The sequence below is a fragment of the Alosa sapidissima genome, chromosome 2, assembly GCF_018492685.1.
Source record: "Alosa sapidissima isolate fAloSap1 chromosome 2, fAloSap1.pri, whole genome shotgun sequence".
In the NCBI taxonomy this organism is placed as follows: Eukaryota; Metazoa; Chordata; class Actinopteri; order Clupeiformes; family Clupeidae; genus Alosa; species Alosa sapidissima.
The window spans coordinates 8790965-8813985 of record NC_055958.1 but is presented as its reverse complement, the minus strand read 5'-3'; the positions used below and the strand labels follow the sequence as shown (position 1 = coordinate 8813985).

Genomic DNA, 23021 nt, shown 5'->3' with positions numbered 1-23021 from the left:
GTGTAAACTGTTTGTTTGGTGCTTTGGATGAGTACGAGGAGTAGGGGTTAAGTTAGTATCCCGAAAAAAGAAGCCGAAACCGGTGCCGACACAAACGGTAGTAACTGCATCGAATAACAACGTGGATTTCGGTGCTTAAATAGCGTTTTTTTTTTTCCATCACTGGCATGTCATGCGCCATCTCTAACGTCTTGCTCTGATAGCAACACATCCAGATACAGTTAGCTAACATATGATAAACACTGGATGTATAAACCAGATAGGCGAGTGGACAGTGTTTGACAGCTTGCGTGAGCTCAAGTAGCTTACTTTAAAGCGACATGCGAGCTCCTGTCAAAATCTAGCAGTGGGCCTAACTACACACAAGCAAAAGGCTATGAAACAACATCAACAGTAGGCTAGCCTATACATTACACAATATCCTTGCTAATGCGCTAACTGACATTTATTTGAAATGTTATCAGCGAAGTTGTAAGGTGAAAACTTTATTTCACGGTGTGTTAAACAACATGGCATGATATTAATCTTTCATGTGCATGAGGCCCATATAGCATCACAATGAATATGAAGATCATGTTAAAAGTTAGCTGGCAAAAACATAAATATGTAGGTTACATACCTGATGTCACTGAGCTGTCAAAGAGGCTACTTCGTTACTGTACTTAAGTAAATATTCCACGTATTTGTACTTTACTTAAGTAGAATTTATAGTGCATACTTTTGACTTTTACTTCGTTACATTTTACAGCAATTATCTGTACTTTTACTCCGCTACATTTTTACAACACCATCGTTCCTTTTTACGATACATTTTATGATCAGGTTTTTTTTCTCTCTGACAAACACGTTTGTTTTACCAGGGGGCGGGGTTGCTACCACAGATTCTGGAGCGCTACGTGCCCAGCTTCTAAATCTTTGAAACATAAGCTTCTAGTCTAGACCATGCAGGCAAAGCGTGAGCTTGTAGCCATCTGCATTCGGTAGGCTATATTCACCAGACCCATGGCTACACTGGACATGCAACTGTGTTCTGTGCCTTTCTCTGTCTGTTATCTGCAGCGTTAGGGCCTCCTCTCCGATGAGATTGCTCTATGCGGATCAGCGAAGTTACAGGCTATGCCCATGCTTCTGTCACACGTCTGATCATTTGCGGCACAAATGAATGGTGGACTATTATAGAACCGCTGGCCGGAAAAAAAAGGAGCATTTTCCAGATTAGAAAATATTTCTTAATTGTGTGTGATCAAATAAAGATGCATAGCCTACAATTGGGGGGGGGGGGGGGGGGGGGTAGAAATGTGAGCGCTCATTCAATGTCTATGTGCGTCTGCGCAAGTGAAACTGAACCTAATCATAAAGACACCTTTCTCAGCAACTTTTCTGTTCAATCAGCAGAATTGGCATTACGATCCACCCGACGTGTCCCTGGTCTACCCCGTTAAACTTCAGGCTCTCGTGTTTTGCTGAATGATATACTCAGCAGATCACCCTAGTAGATAACCAGAATTACAGTCTCTAGAATTGTAGGTCAGAATGTAAACTGGGCCACAGATGGTAAGCACAATTGCATTAGCTTAAAACTATCTAGTCGAATATAGCCTAACCTAAAACTAGCTTAATTAAAATGCCACAGCCCATACTATTTTTTTTTTAATATAGATATTAAGAGAATAAATCATTATGCAAATACTTTTACTTTTAATACTTAAAGTACATTTAAAAGCAGGTACTTTTTACTTTTACTTAAGTAGGGTTGTCATTGTGGTACTTTTTACTTTTACTTAAGTAGGGTTGTCATTGTGGTACTTTTACTTTTACTAAAGTAAATATTTCTCTGTGTATTTGTACTTTTACTTAAGTACTGAGGTTCAGTACTTCCTCCACCACTGTCGCTAATTAAACTCAGCTCACTGGTGGTAGCGAATAGCCATAGTTGCTGTTAAAATACTAGGCTAGCGCTGGGAATCTAAACACTTCAACACCGACATGTAGCCTAACATGTTCAAAACTACTGCGTGTTATGGGTTAAGACAAGAAATTTCTTGAAGCATTTGGGAACACACTGAATTAACTGGAAAATAGAGTCCCTGTTAGATTAGCTTGCTTGCAAATGCCGTTGTCCATGACCTGGCAGTTTTATGGTAAGCGGTTTTAACATACATTATGGCCAACCGCCTACACTGGGTAAACTTAAAAGCAGAGCTCACCATTGTGTGTGCATGCATGGCTAGCTGTTTTAACATTTAAATGTATTATTCGTAGGAGCAATGAGATATTGATAGTAAATTGAATATAACAGTTCAATTTCATGTTCAAATTTGTCTTATCAATAAAAAAAAAAAAGCAATTCATGCTTTAGACCATTTTAATTTAAAACATTTTAAAAACAAAGTACCGGTTCAGGCACCGTTTCGGCACCGGCACCGTTTTAAAAGTATTGATTTAGCACCGGTATCGGATAAAACCCAAACGATACCCAACCCTAGAGGACACAGTAGGAAATTGGCATCATTTGGCCTCTATAGCGGGCGTTGTAATACAGGAAGTGGGCTCATATCTCAGCAACCCTCGATGTATTAAGTCCAAACTTGGTAGAGGGACATGGTAGCTGATTGTGAGAACGCACAAGGTCATTGGTGTAATTTGGCCTCTAGGGGCGCTGTAACAAAGTAAATAAGCTTATTTCTCAGCCATTCTTTATCCAATTGCCATCAAACTTGCTGTGAGTGCTTGCTCATGCCATGGCAACGCCATTCCTGCTCTAGCGCATTGCTAGGCCCCCGCATTGCTGCTTGCAGCTATATTTCTTATTACTCTTACAATGTCACTGCTGCTACATATATCTGTACATGTTGTTCATACATTGTTCATACTACATAGCCATATTTATTCTGCTCTTATAAGGTTACTGCAAATACACTGCACATATTTTCTATTTAATTGATATTATTCAACTCTCCTCTAACTGGCTGCAGCCAGTTTAAAAAAAAAAAAAATCAACCAACCAAAATCGAAGCCCCTCTTGCTTGCTACTCTGAAACCAGCAGTGTGAAAGTATTTTGTCGTTCATTCAATTAGGCTAACACTAACTTACTTAACTTAGCCAGTGAAAAGATTATCTAGTTAAGGCATAAAATGCACATTGATAAATGCATATTCCATGAACACTAACCTTGGGTCTCTTCAGTGTGTGCTGAAACAATCAAATTATTATTCTGTGCGGTTTCATTTCACAATGTTCAAGTCTATGTTTAATGTTTGTTCTGTTTATAACCTCGCGGTTGGAATGGATTCAAAATAAAAAGCGGTTTCAAAATAAAAGCCCCCCGAAACAGAATAGGAAAAGGCCCAAAAGGAATGCATTAATAGTAATATTTAAAAAAGATTGAAAATCGAATCGTGACTCTATGACTGTCATTTTTCCTGTCCACATTCTGATCAACATTTCTTTATTAAATAACCAAGTAATCTATATGCCATCTTTGTCTCAACACACTCGCAATGGAGCTCAGTCAAATATTTTGTTTATATTTAGTAACCTAATAACCTGGGCCCATATTCAAAAGAATCTTAATTACATCAGACAGTAACTTTAGTATAGTATATAGTGTATACTTTTTTGATCCCGTGAGGGAAATTTGGTCTCTGCATTTAACCCAATTGGTGAATTAGTGAAACACAAACAGCACACAGTGAACACACAGTGAGGTGAAGCACACACTCCCGGCGCAGTGAGCTGCCTGCTTCAACGGCGGCGCTCGGGGAGCAGTGAGGGGTTAGGTGCCTTGCTCAAGGGCACTTCAGCCGCGGCCCACTGGTCGGGGCTCGAACCGGCAACCCTCCGGTTACAAGTCCAGAGTGCTAACCAGTGGGCCACGGCTGTCCACACACTAGTTTAACTAGTGGGTACTAGTTAAAAATTGACACTTCATTCACGAAAAACGTGATTCACGCAGCTGCGTGAAATGTAAGTACAACTACAGCAGCTTGGGGGCAGCATAAGTTCGCTGTGGCGTTCCGCGGTCGAACCGGACGGAGCGTTCGACAGCAAGGTCTGTGATTGGCCGAGTTTTCAGTGTGTTGTTTGTCAGTGTTTTTAGCAGCCCCTTCAACATGCTAGTCCACTGTAGCCTATAAGCTTTGTACATAATGTCAAACATAGTTTTGGATTCAGTGGCAGGATTTCTTGATTGTTCAGTGCCTGTCTCTCAGTAATGTTTTAAAATGAGAGCTTCGTCAGCTGGCAGTAGGCTACTTTGTCGGCAGTCATGAGAAGTTCGCTTGCTAACAGAACATAAATATGCTGCCCAGAAACCTCGTGAATAGTTTTTTTACTACACTAACGAGGTTGAAATATAGCCTTTGCCTACAGCATCTTCTTAACAGTAATGTTAACAAAATGACAGCATTCATATGACAAAGGAAAAAATTGTCTGATGGTCGAGTTGGTTAATGCAAGTTTTCCAGAACAGGGGCCTATTGCACAAAAGCAGAATTAAGACATCTGGGATAAGTTACTGAGCTGCGCTCAATGAATCCAAAACAAAAGCGTACAGGCTTAATTGGTTGCACAAAGACCAAGCCAGGATGAGCAGACACGGATTCATCAAGCCAGGTGAAACCTATCCTGGATAAGTGCACGCTCACGGCTCCCTCAATTAGACCCCGCCACCGATCACCAGTGTTGTAGTCAAGTCACTATGCCTCGAGTCCGAGTCCAGGTTCGTGTCCCCAGTGTTCAAGTCCGAGTCAAGTCCAAGTCATTAAAAAAAAATCCAATTCAAGTCCGAGTCGAGTCCACTACTCATCCGAGTCAAGTCCGAGTCGAGTCACTATTGATCCACGTCGAGTCCGAGTCGAGTCCCTATTGATCAAGTCGAGTCCAAGTCCAGCACTAAAGTAAGCATAGCCTACATGTCGTTCCATTTTTTCCCATTGCAGATGAAATCCTTAAAAGCAAAACGGACAATCTTCTGTCTCCATGCAGGGGTGCCATCAATTGTGTGAAAGTAGTATTGCCAAATGTCTTGCCAAACCCAATGTGTTGTATTTATTATATTGGAGAGAATACGATACCATAACCATACTATAGCCTCGCTTACTCATAATAAATGAGCAATCCACATTCCAATCACACAGGCCATTAAGTCACATTATGCTGTTACTGACTGCTGACAATTGTACTCTGTAGGCAGTGTTGTAGAAGTTCTTACTTCATACTTCACAAGAGCTAGATGGACGTTGGAATAGGTCTATTTTGTAAGAGGTAGTGTGGATCATAAAAGGGCCTCCCTGGGCATTTTTTAAAAATTCTGGCTGTTAAATAGACTACACAATTTTAGCGCAGTTTGGGAGGCACAGAAACAGAGCAGGGCCCGTCTTGGTAGCTTCTTTCTGACTCCTGTGACGTGAACACTGGCTACCTGCAACTGCATAATGTTATCACTTCACTGACACTATGGAGACATATTTCACGCCAACAATGGAGATGAAAACTAGCTTTCGGTTAACGGAGATGCAGATCATCTGCCTAATTAATTTCTTTGCGCAACAGGCCACATTCTACGTTCATTTCAGCGAGATGAGGGAAATAAATGTTTTTTTAAGCTGCCATCGCCAAAGGCTACTATTTGCTACGATATTCATCTGTTAGAAATAGAACAAGTTGCTATTTCCTTTTTTTTTCGTGCAGTGGATTAGGCTATCAAATCGCTCGTTTGAACAGTAACAGTAATCCACTTCATTCGTGGTTTTAAATATAGTTGTTTCTGGCCTACCCACGAGAGGTTCAGTTTGTTTCACTTGCGCAGACACGTAGGCCTACATTGACACGCTTACATGAACACTCTACTAGGCAATTTAATGTTATGCTTCTATATTTTATACCAAAATTAAGAAGTATGCTATGTCTTGATTGACGAGTCATCGCGAGTGCGAATGCACGAGTCCAAGTTCGAGTCATTCAGTGCTCAAGTCCAAGTCAAGTCACGAGTCTCTAAATTTAGCTAATGACTCGGACTCGAGTTCGAGTTTCGGACTCGAGTACTACAACACTGCCGATCACAGATTCACTGATTCACCATGGCAACTAGCGGCTTCATTGCTTCTTCTACGGTGTGAAGTAGGTAGCGATAGCCTTTTCACAACAGCCACAAACAGCAACACCTTTGTTTAGGAGAATATTGCAGCTAGTGCCGCGACCACCGCGCGCAAAATGGTTAGGCACTCCTGTGACGTCACATTGTCGCATGACAGGTCGGGAATGGTGAGTATGTAAGAGTTAATTAATGATCACAAACGTTTAAATAATGACAGTGGGTATAAGTAAGTATATATACTCTTTTAATCCCGTGAGGGAAATTTGGTCTCTGCATTTATCCCAATCCGTGAATTAGTGAAACACACTCGGCACACAGTGAACACAGTGAGGTGAAGCACACACTAATCCCGGCGCAGTGAGCTGCCTGCAACAACAGCGGCGCTCAGGGAGCAGTGAGGGGTTAGGTGCCTTGCTCAAGGGCACTTCAGCCATGCCTACTGGTCCGGGTTCGAACCGGCAACCCTCCGGTTACAAGTCCGAAGTGCTAACCAGTAGGCCACGGCTGGTCTAGGTATATGTGATGATAATGTGTAGTGGGCAGTGGAATAACTATTGGTTTCCCTTTGTGGTGACTGCTGACTGAGATAAGGGATGAGATTAAATAGATCCTGGAACTTAGCCTGGTCTGGAGCAGGCTAGCTCCATAGAATAAATCGCCATGGTAACTTATACCATAACATATCCTGCTGCCCCCTATCCCGCTTTTGTGCAACTGAATCACAGATAAATTGAGCCAGGATAACCAAGATATCCCGGCTTAATCCCTTATCCTAGTTTTGTGCAATAGGCCCCAGGTCTGCAACTTTCAGGCAGTGCTGAGTTCGAATCCAGGCAGGAGTAATGATGCGACGTTTTTCTTTAGAAATCTTTTTATTGAATCGAAGTTGTAGCCTACTACAGACAGTTGATTAGGTGTTCTGAAGTAGCCTAGGCTTAGGCTGGGTGTAGGCTACTTTGAAACTTCTGCGGGGTAACGGGAGCATTTGTTTTTAAAACATAACTTGCATCTTTCCATTCCAACCATTTATCATTTTTTTGCAAGGTGTTGCTCCTGGCAAGACTTGTTTACAAGACGTTTGGTGATTAATTGATAGCTGTTTTTGGGACACGTTAAACTTTCTTTATAATGAGCGCATAAAACAACTTGTTGCCATTTTGGGACATTAAGCTATGTTAAGCTTTTTCATGTTAAGGATTTTATGTCCTTAATTTATTTATAGGCTACTTGCGCAAACCCTGGATACTTTTATTGCCACACAACAATATTGGTGGTATTTGCTGTTACATTCGCTTCAGAAAGCACTGCTTCAGAAAGCTGCACTGCTTGTGAAAGAAGGGGGTGGGGGAGGGGAGCTTGCTACCCTGGAAATCCAGAGTTCTCGCGAGAGCACAATTTGAATTGTGCCCGCAAGATACTCTGGCCACGAGCAATGATCCAAATTTCTTCTATCTCTCGAGCGAGAGGGACCAATCAAATCGGTGTAGGCGGGACAAAGGCGAGCTACACTGATGACTGACACTGATGAATTGTTGTGATTGGTCGTAGCGTTATCCAACTGTGTGCAGTGAGAGTTTCAAATGCATGCTTGGTGCCGCCTCTCGAATTGGGCCATTTTCATTACTCGTGGCCAGACCCTTAATCTGAAAGATTCCAGGGTCTGGTTTACCAGGCTAGGAGCTTGCAGCCAAGTGTCGGAAAAATGCATGCGAGCACAATCCGAGAGAACAGTGAAGGAGTGGGCCGATCCTGGCCCTGTACTCCGCTGTGTCATTGGCTATTTGCTACGATATTTAGGCTACCTCTGTTACAACAAGTCTACCCATTCAACTTTTAACTTAGGCTAGGCCCTATAGGCTAGCCTACAACAAACAGTCTAATTTTGCGTGTCAATTCAAAGACCTGTTCTTTCCATTTTTGGATTAGACTAGCCAGACTATGCTGTGGCAGGGCACACCAAATCAAAATAAATTAAAGCAACACAACACAGACCCCGCTTCTCTCGCATCAGTCACTGAAATGAACGCAACACAGAACCCGCTTCTCGCGTCAGTCACTGACTAGAATAGGCCTATGCATCGGGAAAAACACTTAGAGGATAAGCGCAGCGCAGCAGCAGTTTGTGGCGTTGTTTAGTGTAACCTCATGTATGAAAACTAGTATCGCCAGGCAATACTAGATCCTACTTTAAAAAGTAGTATTGCCGTGGCAATACTGGTGACGGCGGCCATGAGACAGTAGAATGTAAAATGTTTATTATTTTAATAAACACGTTTTCTCTGAAGCACTTTCCCGACTTCGTCTTTCTATAAGCATATTATGGAGATAGGGTAGAGAACTGGATTTAACTAAACAAATGTAACTAAGTAAACTGATTGTTTACTCTACAGTAGGCTATGTTGTCCCTCTCAGGCTGTACAGTAGGACTATTAAAAGTAGGCCTAGGCTAATGAGCTTAGACACATTAACGTTTCCAGCCTAATGACTTTCACACATGATTTGAATGATTTACAGTAGACACATTAGCGCTCCACGTGTAGAGACTGTGCAGAATACAGTGTGTGAATGGTGTTCAATGATTTGCCAATATAATAGTCTTCTGCTGGGTTGCATGTAGCCTACATGTTTTCAGGCTTTATTGGTTAAATGACCATTTTATTACGAAAATATTTCTAAACTTCAAAAACTCAGGGCCAGATGTACGTACATTTGCGAACGTAGCGTTATCAGCGTCATGGACAAACCGCAGATTGCGAACGCTGTCAGACCCAAGTTTCTGTCGTATTTATCAAACTAGTGTAAACTGCGCCTTTCTCTGCCTTTCTCCGCCCATAAACGCAATTTACGAACGTCCACAACTGAATGGCAGAGCCTATACAAGCGCAGTTGAATGAAGTTAACTGATGACAACATTAAAAAGAATTAAACGCTAAGCGATCGTGAAATTATACCATACATGATAAGATGTCAACAAGCAGGGAGATGATGAAGATCAGTAGTTTTACTCAAAGTACTTGTGCACGTAGGCTATGGAAAATTGGTCAAATCTAGCAAGTAGGAAAGTTTAAGTGAATGATGTGAAAGTGAAAGTAAGACATTCAAAAGGCCCACGAAAGTTAAGGTTGCTTTTGATAGTACAAATACTTAAAAAACTGGTGCTCTAAATAGCGATTCTGTTGTCTTTGAAAGGTTCTCTTATTGACGCATTGAACTGCAATTTGGATTAACACCTGCTTTTACAAGGCGGGAGTATTTAGGCGCAGAATAGACATGCGCTTTCAGGAGCAGTCTTTGTACATACCGCGGAATCATTAAGCGCTCTTTACGCTTCCCCTCCCATCTTTTTACGCTAAACTCCCACTTTCCCCTGGATCCTCCCATGGATGCATATGCATGACACGAAAAACGCAATTAGCCATGTTCAGCTCCCGCGACAGGCAGTTTGCGCTTTTACATCATTGCGGCCTGTTTGTACATACCTCGCAATGATTTTACACGCACGTTGCGAAACAAATACGCCTGAAGTGGGCGCAAGCGCGTTAGTACATCTGGCCCTCAGTGTCTAAAACTCAGTGTCATTCAGACTCAACCCTCTTTTTGCTTGCTTGGTGCTTTGATATCTTTTTCGTTGTCGTTTGAACGTCGGCAAGCAGGCATGTTGCGGTTGCAATTTAAGTGAAATTTCCCCACCTATCCCACTCTGATATTATAGTTGTTTCGTTAAGATAAAATTCTTATTTAAATTTTGGGTTCGGCAAAGGACGTTTTTTTGCCTTTTTTTATTCATGCCCATTACAACTATGCTTATCCGCCCTGGAAAATTTGTGCATTAGGCTATGCATCGATCAGGAATCTAACCCTGCTTGCCATCGTCGCAGTCCCCTGCATTACCATTAGTCTATCAACTCTATGTGAACGAAGGTGACATAGGGTATAAAACATAAATACGAAAATATTTCTAAAACTTAAAAAAACTCAATGTCTAAAACTCAGTGTCGTTCAGACTCAACCCTCCTGTTGCTTGCAGTTTGTTAAATAAAGCGCTGCAGATTACATTATTTATTTCTGATTAATTGCGTCTTTCGATGTCTTTTGCAACATGCTTGTTAGGCTGGGCTACTGTCTGTAGCTGCAGTAGAGGGTAGTGATGTAGTACTCGAGTCCGGTCTCGGACTCGAGTCCGGTCTCGAGACCAATTTCTGCTTTCTCGGTCTCGTCTCGGACTCGTTCCTTCAAAGACTCGGTCTTGACTCGGTCTCGGACCACAGTGGGAGGAGAAGGACTCGTAATTTCAGACCGAGTCCTCGAGACCAACGCATTTTTTATGTTCATATAAAAAAACAGACAACACATAACAACAATAATAATAAAATGCAATGTTGACCGGCATTATTTGAAAATGACATCCCATGGTGCAATGCAAAGATACTGCCGTCAGAGCCGTTTATTTATCTCTATGGCTCTGCTGCCGGTGAGTGTCTGTAGGTCAGCATAGTCCATATTAAGACGTTAAGACTGCTCCTCTAAACAATTCCCAATCTAGCTTAGTCTGTAGGCCTAACTGTTGATTATTAACTGGGGTGATATTAAATTATGAATATTAAAACTGCAATTTTTTTATGGTCTTGGTCTCGACTCGGTCTCGACTCCTAAAGGACTCGGTCTCGACTCGGACTTGCTTCCTCAAAGACTCGGTCTTGACTCGGACTCGACTGTATTTGAAAACCAACAGACTCGGTCTCGACTCGGTCTCGACCCTTCAAAGACTCGGTCTTGACTCGGACTCGGCATAGGCGGTCTCGTCCCCATCACTAGTAGAGGGCAGCTGAATAAATAAATAGGCTAAGAAATATAAATACAAATAAATTAGTTCATGAATACATACATCAATAAATAGTTAAGAAGTAAGAACAATTTAATGTTTAAATATAACCATATTATTTGTGTGTTTGTTTCATTGGAGTTTTAAGTCTAAGCCAAGAGTGCGTCCTGACTCATGCCGGAACCAAAGTTCTGAAGCTAGAGATGGTGTCAGGGCTTTTGTTTTTGAAGGGATTGGTACCGTTTGGACCACGCAGTTTGAGAGCGTCTACAGTATGCAAGAAAGTTGGTTTATTTCATACAGTACATGGACATTACTATTTGTGTTTAATGAAGATGTGAAGACCCGTTGGTTTATTTCTCTCAAGTAAAAGCGGCCAATGAGGTACAGTTGCTTTCTTGCTGGTATTTTTGTGTTAATAGATGTTAATGCTAGCTTGACAAGGTTGTGTTTGTCCGTGTAATCGTAAGGTTATTTACGCTATGTATGTGGTCTCTATGAGAATGTAATTTATGTTTTCATGTATTTCTGTTGCTGTATGTCTAGTTCTCACGGCACGCCTTTGCACATGTGAATAAATGCCAGTAAATAGTAAAGAACGACTTGGTTTCGTGATTTCGACTTGAGAGGAGTAACAGTGAGAACTCAGCCAGCTCGACACGAGGTAGGATGATGATCTTCCCCGTTGTCGACAGAGCTACAAGCAAGTTTCACGCTGTAGCCTACTCATCACGAAGTTTCGCCGTAGCCTACTCATCACTAAAAGACTGTGGATGTACCGGTAACCTAAGAGCATTGTGTGGTTAAGTCAACAAGAAGCACGTTTAAAACAAGTTAAAAGTGAAGTGGAGTAGCCTAACCTCAACAACTGTGTTAAGGACTCTTTAAGTGTCAAAGTTTAATCGTTCTGGTTGCACATTAGTTTAAATGAATGCACATTTCATCAAATAATTATTGCTCAGCATCTTTAAAGTGTAAATAAGTTTAAAGTGTAAATAAGGTTTAAAGTGCCATATTTGCTGGTTACATATGCATGTTTAATGTCTGGATGTATAAGGTCAACTTATTGACAATTCTCATCTTTATTATTTGCTGTTAAGCCACTCTTGGAGTGTAGATTGAGTTTAAAGGTGCATCACACAGTATTAGTGCTATCAAAGTGATTTCTAAGTTTTAAGAAGGCACTCTCTTGTTTAGCACCTTGAGTGAAATAAATCTCTCTTCTGCCAAAAAGGGCATTTATGACCTGATAATTAAGTCAGTTTGATTTGATATTGATTGATTACATTTTATACAAGTGCAATAGGCTAACAAGTTATATTAGTTAAGTTAAAAAATATTCAAAGTAAAAGTCAATTTTAAGTTATAAGCTAGCTACTTAAACTTAGAGTTTAAAGCCAATTAACATACTAAAATGAATGTTGATGACTCTGAGACTAAAAATCAAGACCTGAATGAAGCTGAAGAACAACAGACTGAACATGTTGACAATGAACCTTTAGAAAAAGACCATTCAAAGGAAATTGAAGTAAATACAGAGACCAATGGTGCCACAGAAAAGGAATTAGAGAGAGGTCAGAGAACAAGAAAACTTACTGAAAAGGGTCAAGGACTCCATGATGACAAATTGAAAAGGCTTCAACATCACTTTAGTAAAACATATGAGAAATGGAAGGTTCTTGCTAAGGAGGCTAGGAAGACACTCAAACAACCATCCTCAAGCGATGTTCTACAATACCTCAAGACTAAAATTGATTCTGCTGATACTGAGGTTAAACAAAGATATGAAGATGTACAGCAACACAGCCTTCCTGATGATTATATCCGCCGTCGTGTAGACACGTGTGATGCTGTGTCATGGCAGATTCTGGAACGGATATGTAGTCTCCTTGATGACGACACGAATCAGGATTTTGATGCAAGGCAAGCACCATGGACTAAAACTGGCTCTGTGTTTTCATCTATCAAATCCCAAGGCCCTTCAAGTAAAGGATCAAGATGTTCAAGCCTGTCCTCCACAAGAAAACAAGCAGCAGCAGAGTTAGCCGCAACCCAAGCCACCTTGAAAATCTTGGAAGAAATGGAACATGAAGAACAAGAGCTTGAAAGGCTTGAAGCCGAGAACAGGAAGAAGCTAGCACTACAAGAGGCAGAAAATGCTGAAAGACTAAAGTTGCTAGAAGAGAAGCGAAGACAGTTAGAACGTTTGGAAACAACTAAAAGGATGAATGCGGCAAGGGCAAGACTACAAGTTTATGAACAAGACGCAGGCTCTGATGAAGAGATATCCGAGCTTCTCCACAATCATGAACTGTTGCAGCATCCACCCAAACCAAAGGCTCTTCTAGTGCATCATATGCCTTCACAGCCTGCCATAAGACACACCACAAGCCATGAACCTGCTAGGCCCACTTATCAAGACAATGGCACAATAATACTTGCCGAAGCAATAGCAGAGTCCATAAATGCAAGCCGTCTTCCAGTGCCAGAGCCACCTGCATTTAATGGAGACCCAATAAGATACAAGGACTGGAAGATGTCGTTTCAAACACTGATAGGCCGGAAGAACATTCCTGTAAATGAAAAAATTTACTACCTCTGCAAATATGTCACAGGACCGGCAAAGAAAGCCATTGAAAGTTATTTCCTCTTGGGCACTGACAAAGCTTAAGAGTCAGCATGGGAAATATTGGAAGAAAGATATGGCAGTCCCTTCGTGATCGCTAAAGCTTTCCGGGATAAACTAAATTCATGGCCAAAGATAGGACCCATAGACAGTGTTGAACTAAGAGAATTCTCAGACTTCCTTCGAGGCTGTCAAGCAGCAATGTCTCATATTAGGAGTCTCGAAGTCCTGAATGACTTCAGTGAAAACCAAAAAATGCTTAGCAAGCTTCCTGACTGGATAACCGCCAGATGGAACAGAAAGGTCATTGAACTTGAAGAAGCTACTAGAGCCTTTCCAAGCTTCAACCAGTTTGTTGAGTTTATAACTAGAGAAGCCAAGATAGCTTGTAATCCCATAACCTCTCTTCATGCTCTTAAGTCTGGTGAAGGTGAAAAGGTGAAGCCATCCAAGTTTCGAAGTGTTGGTGCAAAGGTGCTGGCAAGTGGATCTGAAGAGAAAGCAGACACTAAAGTACAAAAGGTTGATGTTAAAGTGTGTGTATTTTGTGAGAAGTCAAATCATGTTATTCACACATGCCGAAAGTTCATGGAGAAGTCCGTCACCGAACGAATTAAGTATGTGCAAACAAAGAAATTGTGTTTTGGATGTTTGAAGCCAGGACATCACTCAAAGAACTGTGAAAGGAGAAGTGTTTGTAACGTGTGCAAAGGGAAACATCCCACATGTTTACACGAAAACCGCACCAAGGCGGATCCAAAGAAAGGGAATGAAGTTGATGGACAAAGAGAGAGTGCAAAACACCTAAAGGAGAAAGAAAGGTCAAAGGAATGGACAGAGTCTAAAGACAGTAGTGAAATGTCAAACATAGCTACGTCTAATCAAGTAACACAAAACAGGAATAGCACATATGCATCCACAATAGTGCCAGTGTGGCTGTCAACAACAAGTAACCCAGAGACTGAAGTTCTTGTATATGCTCTTCTGGACAGTCAGAGCGATAGCACCTTTATCCTTCAAGAAAAGGCAGAGACTCTTGATACACAAAGAGAGCCTGTACAATCAAAGCTTTCCACCCTTTCATCTAAACAAACTGTTATTCCGAGTCACAAACTAACTGGGTTGCAGGTCAGAGGCTTTTATTCCTCCAAGATAATCCCTCTTCCAGTGACCTATTCCCAAGAGTTTATTCCTGCTAGTCTAAGTCACATTCCTACATCTAAAACAGCAAGAGCATGGTCTCACCTAGAGCACCTTGCTGAAGAAATTGCTCCTTTAATTGACTGTGACATCGGTTTGCTAATAGGGTACAACTGTTCTCAAGCCCTGTTGCCCAGAGAAATTGTATCAGGCAAGGATGACGAGCCATTTGCAGTAAGAACTGACCTTGGTTGGAGCATTGTCGGTTGCGTCAATCCCTGTGTTGATTATGGTGATGTCATTGGAAGCAGCCATAGAATTGTTGTGAGACAGGTTGCACCTTGTCTACAGTCACCTGTCTAACAAGTCAAGTTCAGTACATATGCAGAACACAAGTCAAGGAACTCATCGCTCCTACAGATGTGCTGAAGGCGCTTGAGTCAGATTTTAGTAAAAGGAATGTGGAAGATGCTCACTTCGCTTCGCTTCGTCTCAATAATGGAGGAGGGTATAAAGATACAGGCAGATGGACGCTGTGAAATGCCCCTGCCATTTAAAGAAAACAAGCCATGTCTGCCAAACAACAGGAAGTGTGCAGATCACCGACTCAATTGTCTGAAAAGAAGATTTGAGAAGGATAAGCAATACCACAAGGACTATGCTGCATTCATGAGTGACACCATAGCCTGTGGCGATGCCAAGAAGGTTCCAGAACATGAAGTCCACCAGAGCCCTTGCTGGTACATTCCTCACCACGGGGTCTATCACCCTCAGAAACCAGGGAAGATCCGTGTGGTGTTTGATTGTTCAGCAAGGTTCAAAGGTGTATCATTAAACGACCATCTACTCACAGGACCAGAGTTAACGAATACCTTAGTAGGTGTACTCTGTCGCTTTCGTAAGGGTCCTGTAGCTGTGATGTGCGATATTGAGCGCATGTTTCACCAATTCCGTGTAAGAACAGATGATCAAGACTACTTAAGATTCCTGTGGTGGGACAACGGAGACGTTAAGTCAGAGCCATCAGTTTACCGGATGAAAGTGCACCTATTCGGTGCAGCCTCGTCACCTGGCTGTGCAAACTATGGCCTCAAGCACATTGCTGCACAAGGACAAGGTCGATTCAGTGAAACATCTATCCGCTTCATTGAAAGGAATTTTTATGTGGATGATGGCCTGATAAGTGTCTCAACGAATGAAGAAGCCATACAGTTAGTCAGTGAAGCTAGACAGCTCTGTAACTCTGGAAAGCTACGCATCCACAAGTTCATTTCCAACTGCCAAGAAGTGCTTGCGTCCATTCCAAAAGAAGAGTGTGCTGACGCTTCAAGAAATCCAGACTTAGCTTTGGGAGAACCACAGATTGAGAGAGCCCTAGGTGTTAAATGGTGCGTCACGTCGGATCACTTCAGCTTCAGAGTAGTGGTGAATGAAAGGCCACTTTCAAGGAGAGGAGTCTTGTCGACAGTAGCATCCATCTTTGACCCATTAGGCTTTGTTGCACCCTTTATTCTGGTTGGGAAGCAAATCCTACAGCAGATGTGCCGTGACAAGGTTGGATGGGATGATCCTTTACCAGATGATCTAAGACCACAATGGGAGTCCTGGCTCTTTGACTTGAAGAACCTAGCAGATGTCAAGATTCAGCAATGTTATCTTCCAGCAGAGTTCAAGGAAGTCAAAAGGTATGAGCTCCATTACTTCTCTGACGCAAGCATCATAGGGTATGGAGAATGTACTTACCTGAGGGCAATTAGTATAGCAGGACAAATTCACTGTTCTTTAGTGATGGGTAAGGCCAGAGTGGCCCCCACTAAAGTTACAACTGTGCCAAGACTCGAGCTGTCAGCAGCCGTTGTTGCCGTGCGTACAAGTGACATGCTCAGGAAGGAGTTAGAAATAGACGCTCAAGAAGTCTTCTGGACAGACTCAAAGGTTGTCTTGGGTTACGTCAATAATGATGCGAGAAGATTTCACGTATTTGTGGCAAACCGCATCCAGCGGATTAAAGACAGTACCAGACCAGATCAGTGGAGACATGTGAGCACTGAAGACAATCCTGCCGATCATGCGTCCAGAGGCCAGAAGGCAAAGGAACTCATTGACTCCAACTGGTTTTCTGGTCCAGATTTTCTCTGGCATGAAGAACTTCCCAGTGGTGATATCAAGGTGGGAGAGATTACGACTGATGACCCAGAGCTTCGGAAGGCCCATGTACTTAAGACTCAGGCCAAAGAAGAAAGATCAGTGCTTGATCATCTCCAAAAGTTCTCCGACTGGGGAAAACTTGTGAAGGCTATAGCTAGGCTTAAGCGGTGGGCCAAGGAAATCAAAGGTTTGAAGTCAAAAACCTGTGAAGCAACTAGTCTGGAAGAGAGGAAGGAGGCAGAACTTACCATCATTCAGCTGGTCCAAGAATCCTCCTTCTCTGAAGAGATGCAAAGCCTAAAATGCAAGGAAGAAATAATTAGGGAATACAAGACAAACAGATTGCACAGGTTAAGCCCCTTCTTAGATGTACATGGTATCCTCAGGGTGGGTGGACGCTTGGAGCGCGCTGCATTGCACCCAGAAGTAAAGCATCCAGTGATCCTGCCAAGAGAAAGTCATATATCAACCTTATTGATTAAACACTATCACGAAAGAGCACAACATCAAGGACGAGGTATGACCATGAATGAATTGAGATCAAATGGTGTCTAGATTATAGGTTGTAGCAGTGCTGTCTCTTCGTATATTTACAAGTGTTGTAAATGTAGAAAATTCAGGAGATGTGCTGAAATACAAAGAATGTCCGACCTACCTCCAGAACGCTTGGAAGCAACACCTCCCTTTGCCTATTGTGGCATGGATTGCTTCGGCCCATTCTATGTCAAAGATGGGAGGAAGGAGGTAAAGCGCTATGGTCTTTTACTTACCTGTATGTGCTCCCGTGCTGTGCACTTAGAGATGCTGGATGATTTAAGTACTGACGCCTTCATCAATGCTCTCCGTGCCTTCATAGCCATTCGAGGTCCAGTTCGCCAACTTAGGTCCGATCAAGGGACTAACTTTGTAGGCGCGAGGCATGAGTTCGCAGAAGCATTGAAGGACATGAATCAGGAGTGTTTAAAAGACTTGGGTTGTGAGTTTGTCATGAATACCCCAGCAGCAAGTCATATGGGGGGAGCCTGGGAAAGACAAATCAGGACAGTGCGAAGTGTGTTGACGTCCATTCTGGATCAGTCATCACCAAGACTTGACAGTTCTTCCTTACGAACGTACCTTTATGAAGTCATGGCTATTGTAAATAGCAGGCCTTTAACTACTGAGCATCTAAATGACCCATCAGGACCACAGCCCCTCACGCCAAATCATATTTTGACTATGAAGTCTTCAGTCATTTTACCACCACCTGGTCAGTTTGTACAGGAAGACCTTTATTTACGTAAGAGATGGCGTAGAGTACAATATCTAGTAAATGTATTCTGGTCAAGATGGAAGAAGGAATATCTGTTGAATTTGCAACACAGGCAGAAATGGCATAAGACACGCAGAAATGCTAAGGTGGATGACATAGTTATATTAAAGGATGACACTGCACCACGCAACCAGTGGAAGTTAGCAAGAGTGACAGAAGTGTATCCTGGTGCAGATGGCTGCGTGAGGAAAGTGAAGCTGTTGATTGGGGATTCAAAGTTGGATGCAAAGGGCAAGCGAACAAGCACTAAGCCAGTCTACCTGGAGAGGCCCATCCATAAAACAGTGACCTTACTCGAAGCCGAGTGATGCAGCCCACCTATACTGTTTTCTTGCAGAGTCTTAACATTCATTCTAGTATGCAATTGAAATCACAAGTGATTTGGTGGGAGTGTAGCAGCAGTAGAGGGCAGCTGAATAAATAAATAGGCTAAGAAATATAAATACAAATAAATTAGTTCATGAATACATACATCAATAAATAGTTAAGAAGTAAGAACAATTTAATGTTTAAATATAACCTTATTATTTGTGTGTTTATTTCATTGGAGTTTTAAGTCTAAGCCAAGAGTGCGTCCTGACTCATGCCGGAACCAAAGTTCTGAATCTAGAGACGGTGTCAGGGCTTTTGTTTTTGAAGGGATTGGTACCGTTTGGACCACGCAGTTTGAGAGCGTCTACAGTATGCAAGAAAGTTGGTTTATTTCATACAGTACATGGACATTACTATTTGTGTTTAATGAAGATGTGAAGACCCGTTGGTTTATTTCTCTCAAGTAAAAGCGGCCAATGAGGTACAGTTGCTTTCTTGCTGGTATTTTTGTGTTAATAGATGTTAATGCTAGCTTGACAAGGTTGTGTTTGTCCGTGTTATCGTAAGGTTATTTACGCTATGTATGTGGTCTCTATGAGAATGTAATTTATGTTTTCATGTATTTCTGTTTCTGTGTCTAGTTCTCACGGCACGCCTTTGCACATGTGAATAAATGCCAGTAAATAGTAAAGAACGACTTGGTTTCGTGATTTCGACTTGAGAGGAGTAACACTGTCAATGTCCTTGTACAGATAAATGTTCAACAATTGCTGGTGTACAGGCTATAATCAATTAGCTAAATCATTTGTCCAGCTGTCCAGCTGTTTGTGCTTGATATCTTTTTCGTTTTAATGTCGGCAAGCAGGCATGCAATGAACGAGGATATTGGTTTTATCTGCGGATTTATTTTTGCATTATTTTGAATATGACTCGTCTCAACAGCACGTCTACTTTTTCCACACGCATCTCAGTTCTAACACACATATCCCCTCTCGCTTTCTCTCTCTCCATCCCTGCACATGGGGCTCTCTTAAAGGAGCTGCACCATTTTGCAACAATTGCATCTACATTTTCATATTAGAATGTTTTGTCAAGTGTAAGCTTAAACTACCGTGATCAATTTAAGTTCCCGTGCCCCCCCTGGAAAATCTCCAAGTGTCTCATGCGCTATCGTTACACTATCAAATCTATAAGTAACCGTGATAAATAGGGTAGGCTATAAGATATATAAACTCACGCTATTGTATTATCATTTAAGTTTGGTAATGGCTCAACTGTCTCTGATTGTTCTACTAGTGATGGGGACGAGACCGCCTATGCCGAGTCCGAGTCAAGACCGAGTCTTTGAAGGGTCGAGACCGAGTCGAGACCGAGTCTGTTGGTTTTCAAATACAGTCGAGTCCGAGTCAAGACCGAGTCTTTGAGGAAGCAAGTCCGAGTCGAGACCGAGTCCTTTAGGAGTCGAGACCGAGTCGAGACCAAGACCATAAAAAAATTGCAGTTTTAATATTCATAATTTAATATCACCCCAGTTAATAATCAACAGTTAGGCCTACAGACTAAGCTAGATTGGGAATTGTTTAGAGGAGCAGTCTTAACGTCTTAATATGGACTATGCTGACCTACAGACACTCACCGGCAGCAGAGCCATAGAGATAAATAAACGGCTCTGACGGCAGTATCTTTGCATTGCACCATGGGATGTCATTTTCAAATAATGCCGGTCAACATTGCATTTTATTATTATTGTTGTTATGTGTTGTCTGTTTTTTTATATGAACATAAAAAATGCGTTGGTCTCGAGGACTCGGTCTGAAATTACGAGTCCTTCTCCTCCCACTGTGGTCCGAGACCGAGTCAAGACCGAGTCTTTGAAGGAACGAGTCCGAGACGAGACCGAGAAAGCAGAAATTGGTCTCGAGACCGGACTCGAGTCCGAGACCGGACTCGAGTACTACATCACTATGTTCTACTGACTTGGCCTGACTTGGAAACTGTATCAAGTCGCATCAAAAATAGTAGTGGCAGAACTCCCAAGTGCCACCTTGTGGTTGTTTGCGTCAACTGTAGTTTGTGCCATTTCTGCCGAGAATATGGTGTGCGCGATTCATGCAGGAAACCGTCCAAACTTAACTGATACCCACTGTATTGATTTAGTGCATATAAGACTACCAGAATTTTATCTACCTTGTTTTCCCCCTGCCGACTTGCATTTGGAGATTGGCATTTATTTGTTTGCGCCAAGCACACCCTGGTCATTAACTGAGATTTGGTTTTTAATTAAATCCTGTTTTTCATTTCAGGAAATTCTGTATTTCTGTAAGTGGCAATCAGGGTTCAAGCAGCTATTGAAATGTTTTTCAACAGGGTTCCCGCGGGGTCTTAAAAAGTCTTAAAAGCATTGAATTTATGAATTTGGAAATAGTACCTTAAAAAGTCTCTGTATCGCATTCTCCTCAAAAGTTTGTCAACCACTATTATTTTGCTTAAATAACATAGCCTAAATCAGGGGTGGGCAACTAATTTCCCCAAGGGGCCACATGACAAACTGGGACTGTTGAGGAGGGCCGGACCCAAAATACCGAACTCAAGTCTGAACTCAATTCTGTCCAATACTATTCTGTTCTTGTATAACATTAAGTAAATCATATGGTTTTGTTTACTACTCGTAAGAACAGAGGAAAATGTGAGGGAGACCAAGGAAAAACAGCAATAGGCTATTTAATCTATGTCCAGTATTTAATCCTCATTCTCGAAAATGATTTTTTGACATTGACATTTTTTTTTTTTCAGTTTTCAAAGGCTGATATAAAAAAGTACTACAATATCTATATAATTAGGCTAGGCCATGAAAATGTGAAGGAATCAGTACAACCATAGGCCTGTGCCACCATTTCATCAACACTCAGCAATATTTCATCATTAAATCATTACCATCATTACCATTATTAAATTAACTCTATGCAGAATTAGATATGAAAATATGAAGCAGACAATAGTAGGCTGTCATTAGTTAATCAACATGCACAAAGAAAACTATTTTAAAAATGTAGGCTAAGTTTGCTTTAACTTTATGCACAAAACTGTGATTAGCAACCTGTGGGTAGTAGCATCATACTAGTTCGCTAACATAAGCTTTGCAAATAAACTCAGACATATTTTGGTTACAGTGACGGGGTTATCCGAATGTAAACTGTCTATCTGCCAGTAACGTTTTGAAATTAACACTTCGTATCTCCAACAAACAGCAGGAGTTCGTTCTGACAACCTTTGCGGTGGTGAGCGACGCAGACATAAGAGACACAAAACTTTGAAAGGTTTACGCCGACTTAAAGGCAACTGCATTGTGTCGACGCAGAAGCATAAATTCTATTCACCAGCACATCAGTGAGGGTGTTTACATCGTATGCATCCACGCACAAATGTATGGGCGTACAAATAGCAGTCGCTTTCAAAATAAAAGCAACGATATTGATTTGCGTGCATTATCTCTATGCTAGGCTCTTGACTATTGTTCTTTCACGGACTAACTTCCAGCAACAAGGTTGAGCTGCAGTAGACAAATTGGCTGGATTATTACACCTGAATGAGAGTACAGTTCCATGTCAAATCAGCCTAGAAAATCGTTACGTTTCATTACTATGCTGCAATGTTTCTATTTTTTATATTTTCATTAGGCTATTGATCATTGGTATTTCATTGACATTATTGCTATTTTCCTTAATGTAGTGTTACCAACATTTTAAAACTGTTCACTTTTTTTTTATTTGCTAACCATAACCAAAAATTGATCAAGCAAAGTACAATGAATAATTGCACCTGTAGTACACTATATAAAAAACAGCGCCACAAATATTAGAGCCGGCTTTAATTTTCATATTTTTTTTTTGGTTTGATTGTTTTTTTAACAGGTGCAGCCTAAGCCTCTGATCTCTCCACGATGGATCATCCCAACACCTGCTGTGAGTGTTCACTTCATAAACAAGGATCAAGATGGGTCCTTAAGGCCAATTCACAAGATTCACAACAAAACAAAATCATTGCAGCAGTTTGAAATAAACGTTGCATGTTGTTGCCAGCTGTTGCAAGCCATTTCAAAGGATTCATCATGTCAAATTGCAGTTGCAAGGATTTAGAACACTTTTACCTCGCAGCGTTTGTGACGTGTTGTCATTCAATCATTCCAGCAGAGACATCAGGTCAGAGAGCAGAGAAATACTTATTAACTCGGTTTTGAAGATAACCGGTGTCTGCACAACATCAGTCAAAATGGGTATGTTAATAAAATGACCAAAAGCAAAGCAAAACGCTAACATGCTAGCATCCTAACGTCATAAAAGCATGGGGTTGTGCACAGTAGTGTAACATTTATTCACCATAAGTTAATAAAGTTGAAGAGGCTCTGCAGTGTAGGCTATGCTTATTTGTTTATTTGCATTACCTTATTTCTAACATGTCAGGACCTGGTGTCATTTTTTTTTTTTAAAAAAGAGTTATATACTTATTCTTAAGTTGTTCAGCTCTTTGGCTGTGGACTGTTTAGGCACTGGAACAATAGTGGCA

At 41.5% G+C, this 23021-nt stretch overlaps 1 protein-coding gene across 2 annotated transcripts in view; it reads left to right on the top strand.

The window, feature by feature from the left end:
• The window catches only part of epb41l5 (erythrocyte membrane protein band 4.1 like 5), a 293140-nt gene that overhangs the window by 254315 nt on the left and 15804 nt on the right, over positions 1-23021 (top strand). For both annotated transcript variants that reach the window (XM_042066156.1, XM_042066163.1), the window contains one exon: positions 22370-22420. In XM_042066156.1, the coding sequence (XP_041922090.1) occupies positions 22370-22420 (51 nt within the window). The remainder of the gene's footprint in view (positions 1-22369; positions 22421-23021) is intronic.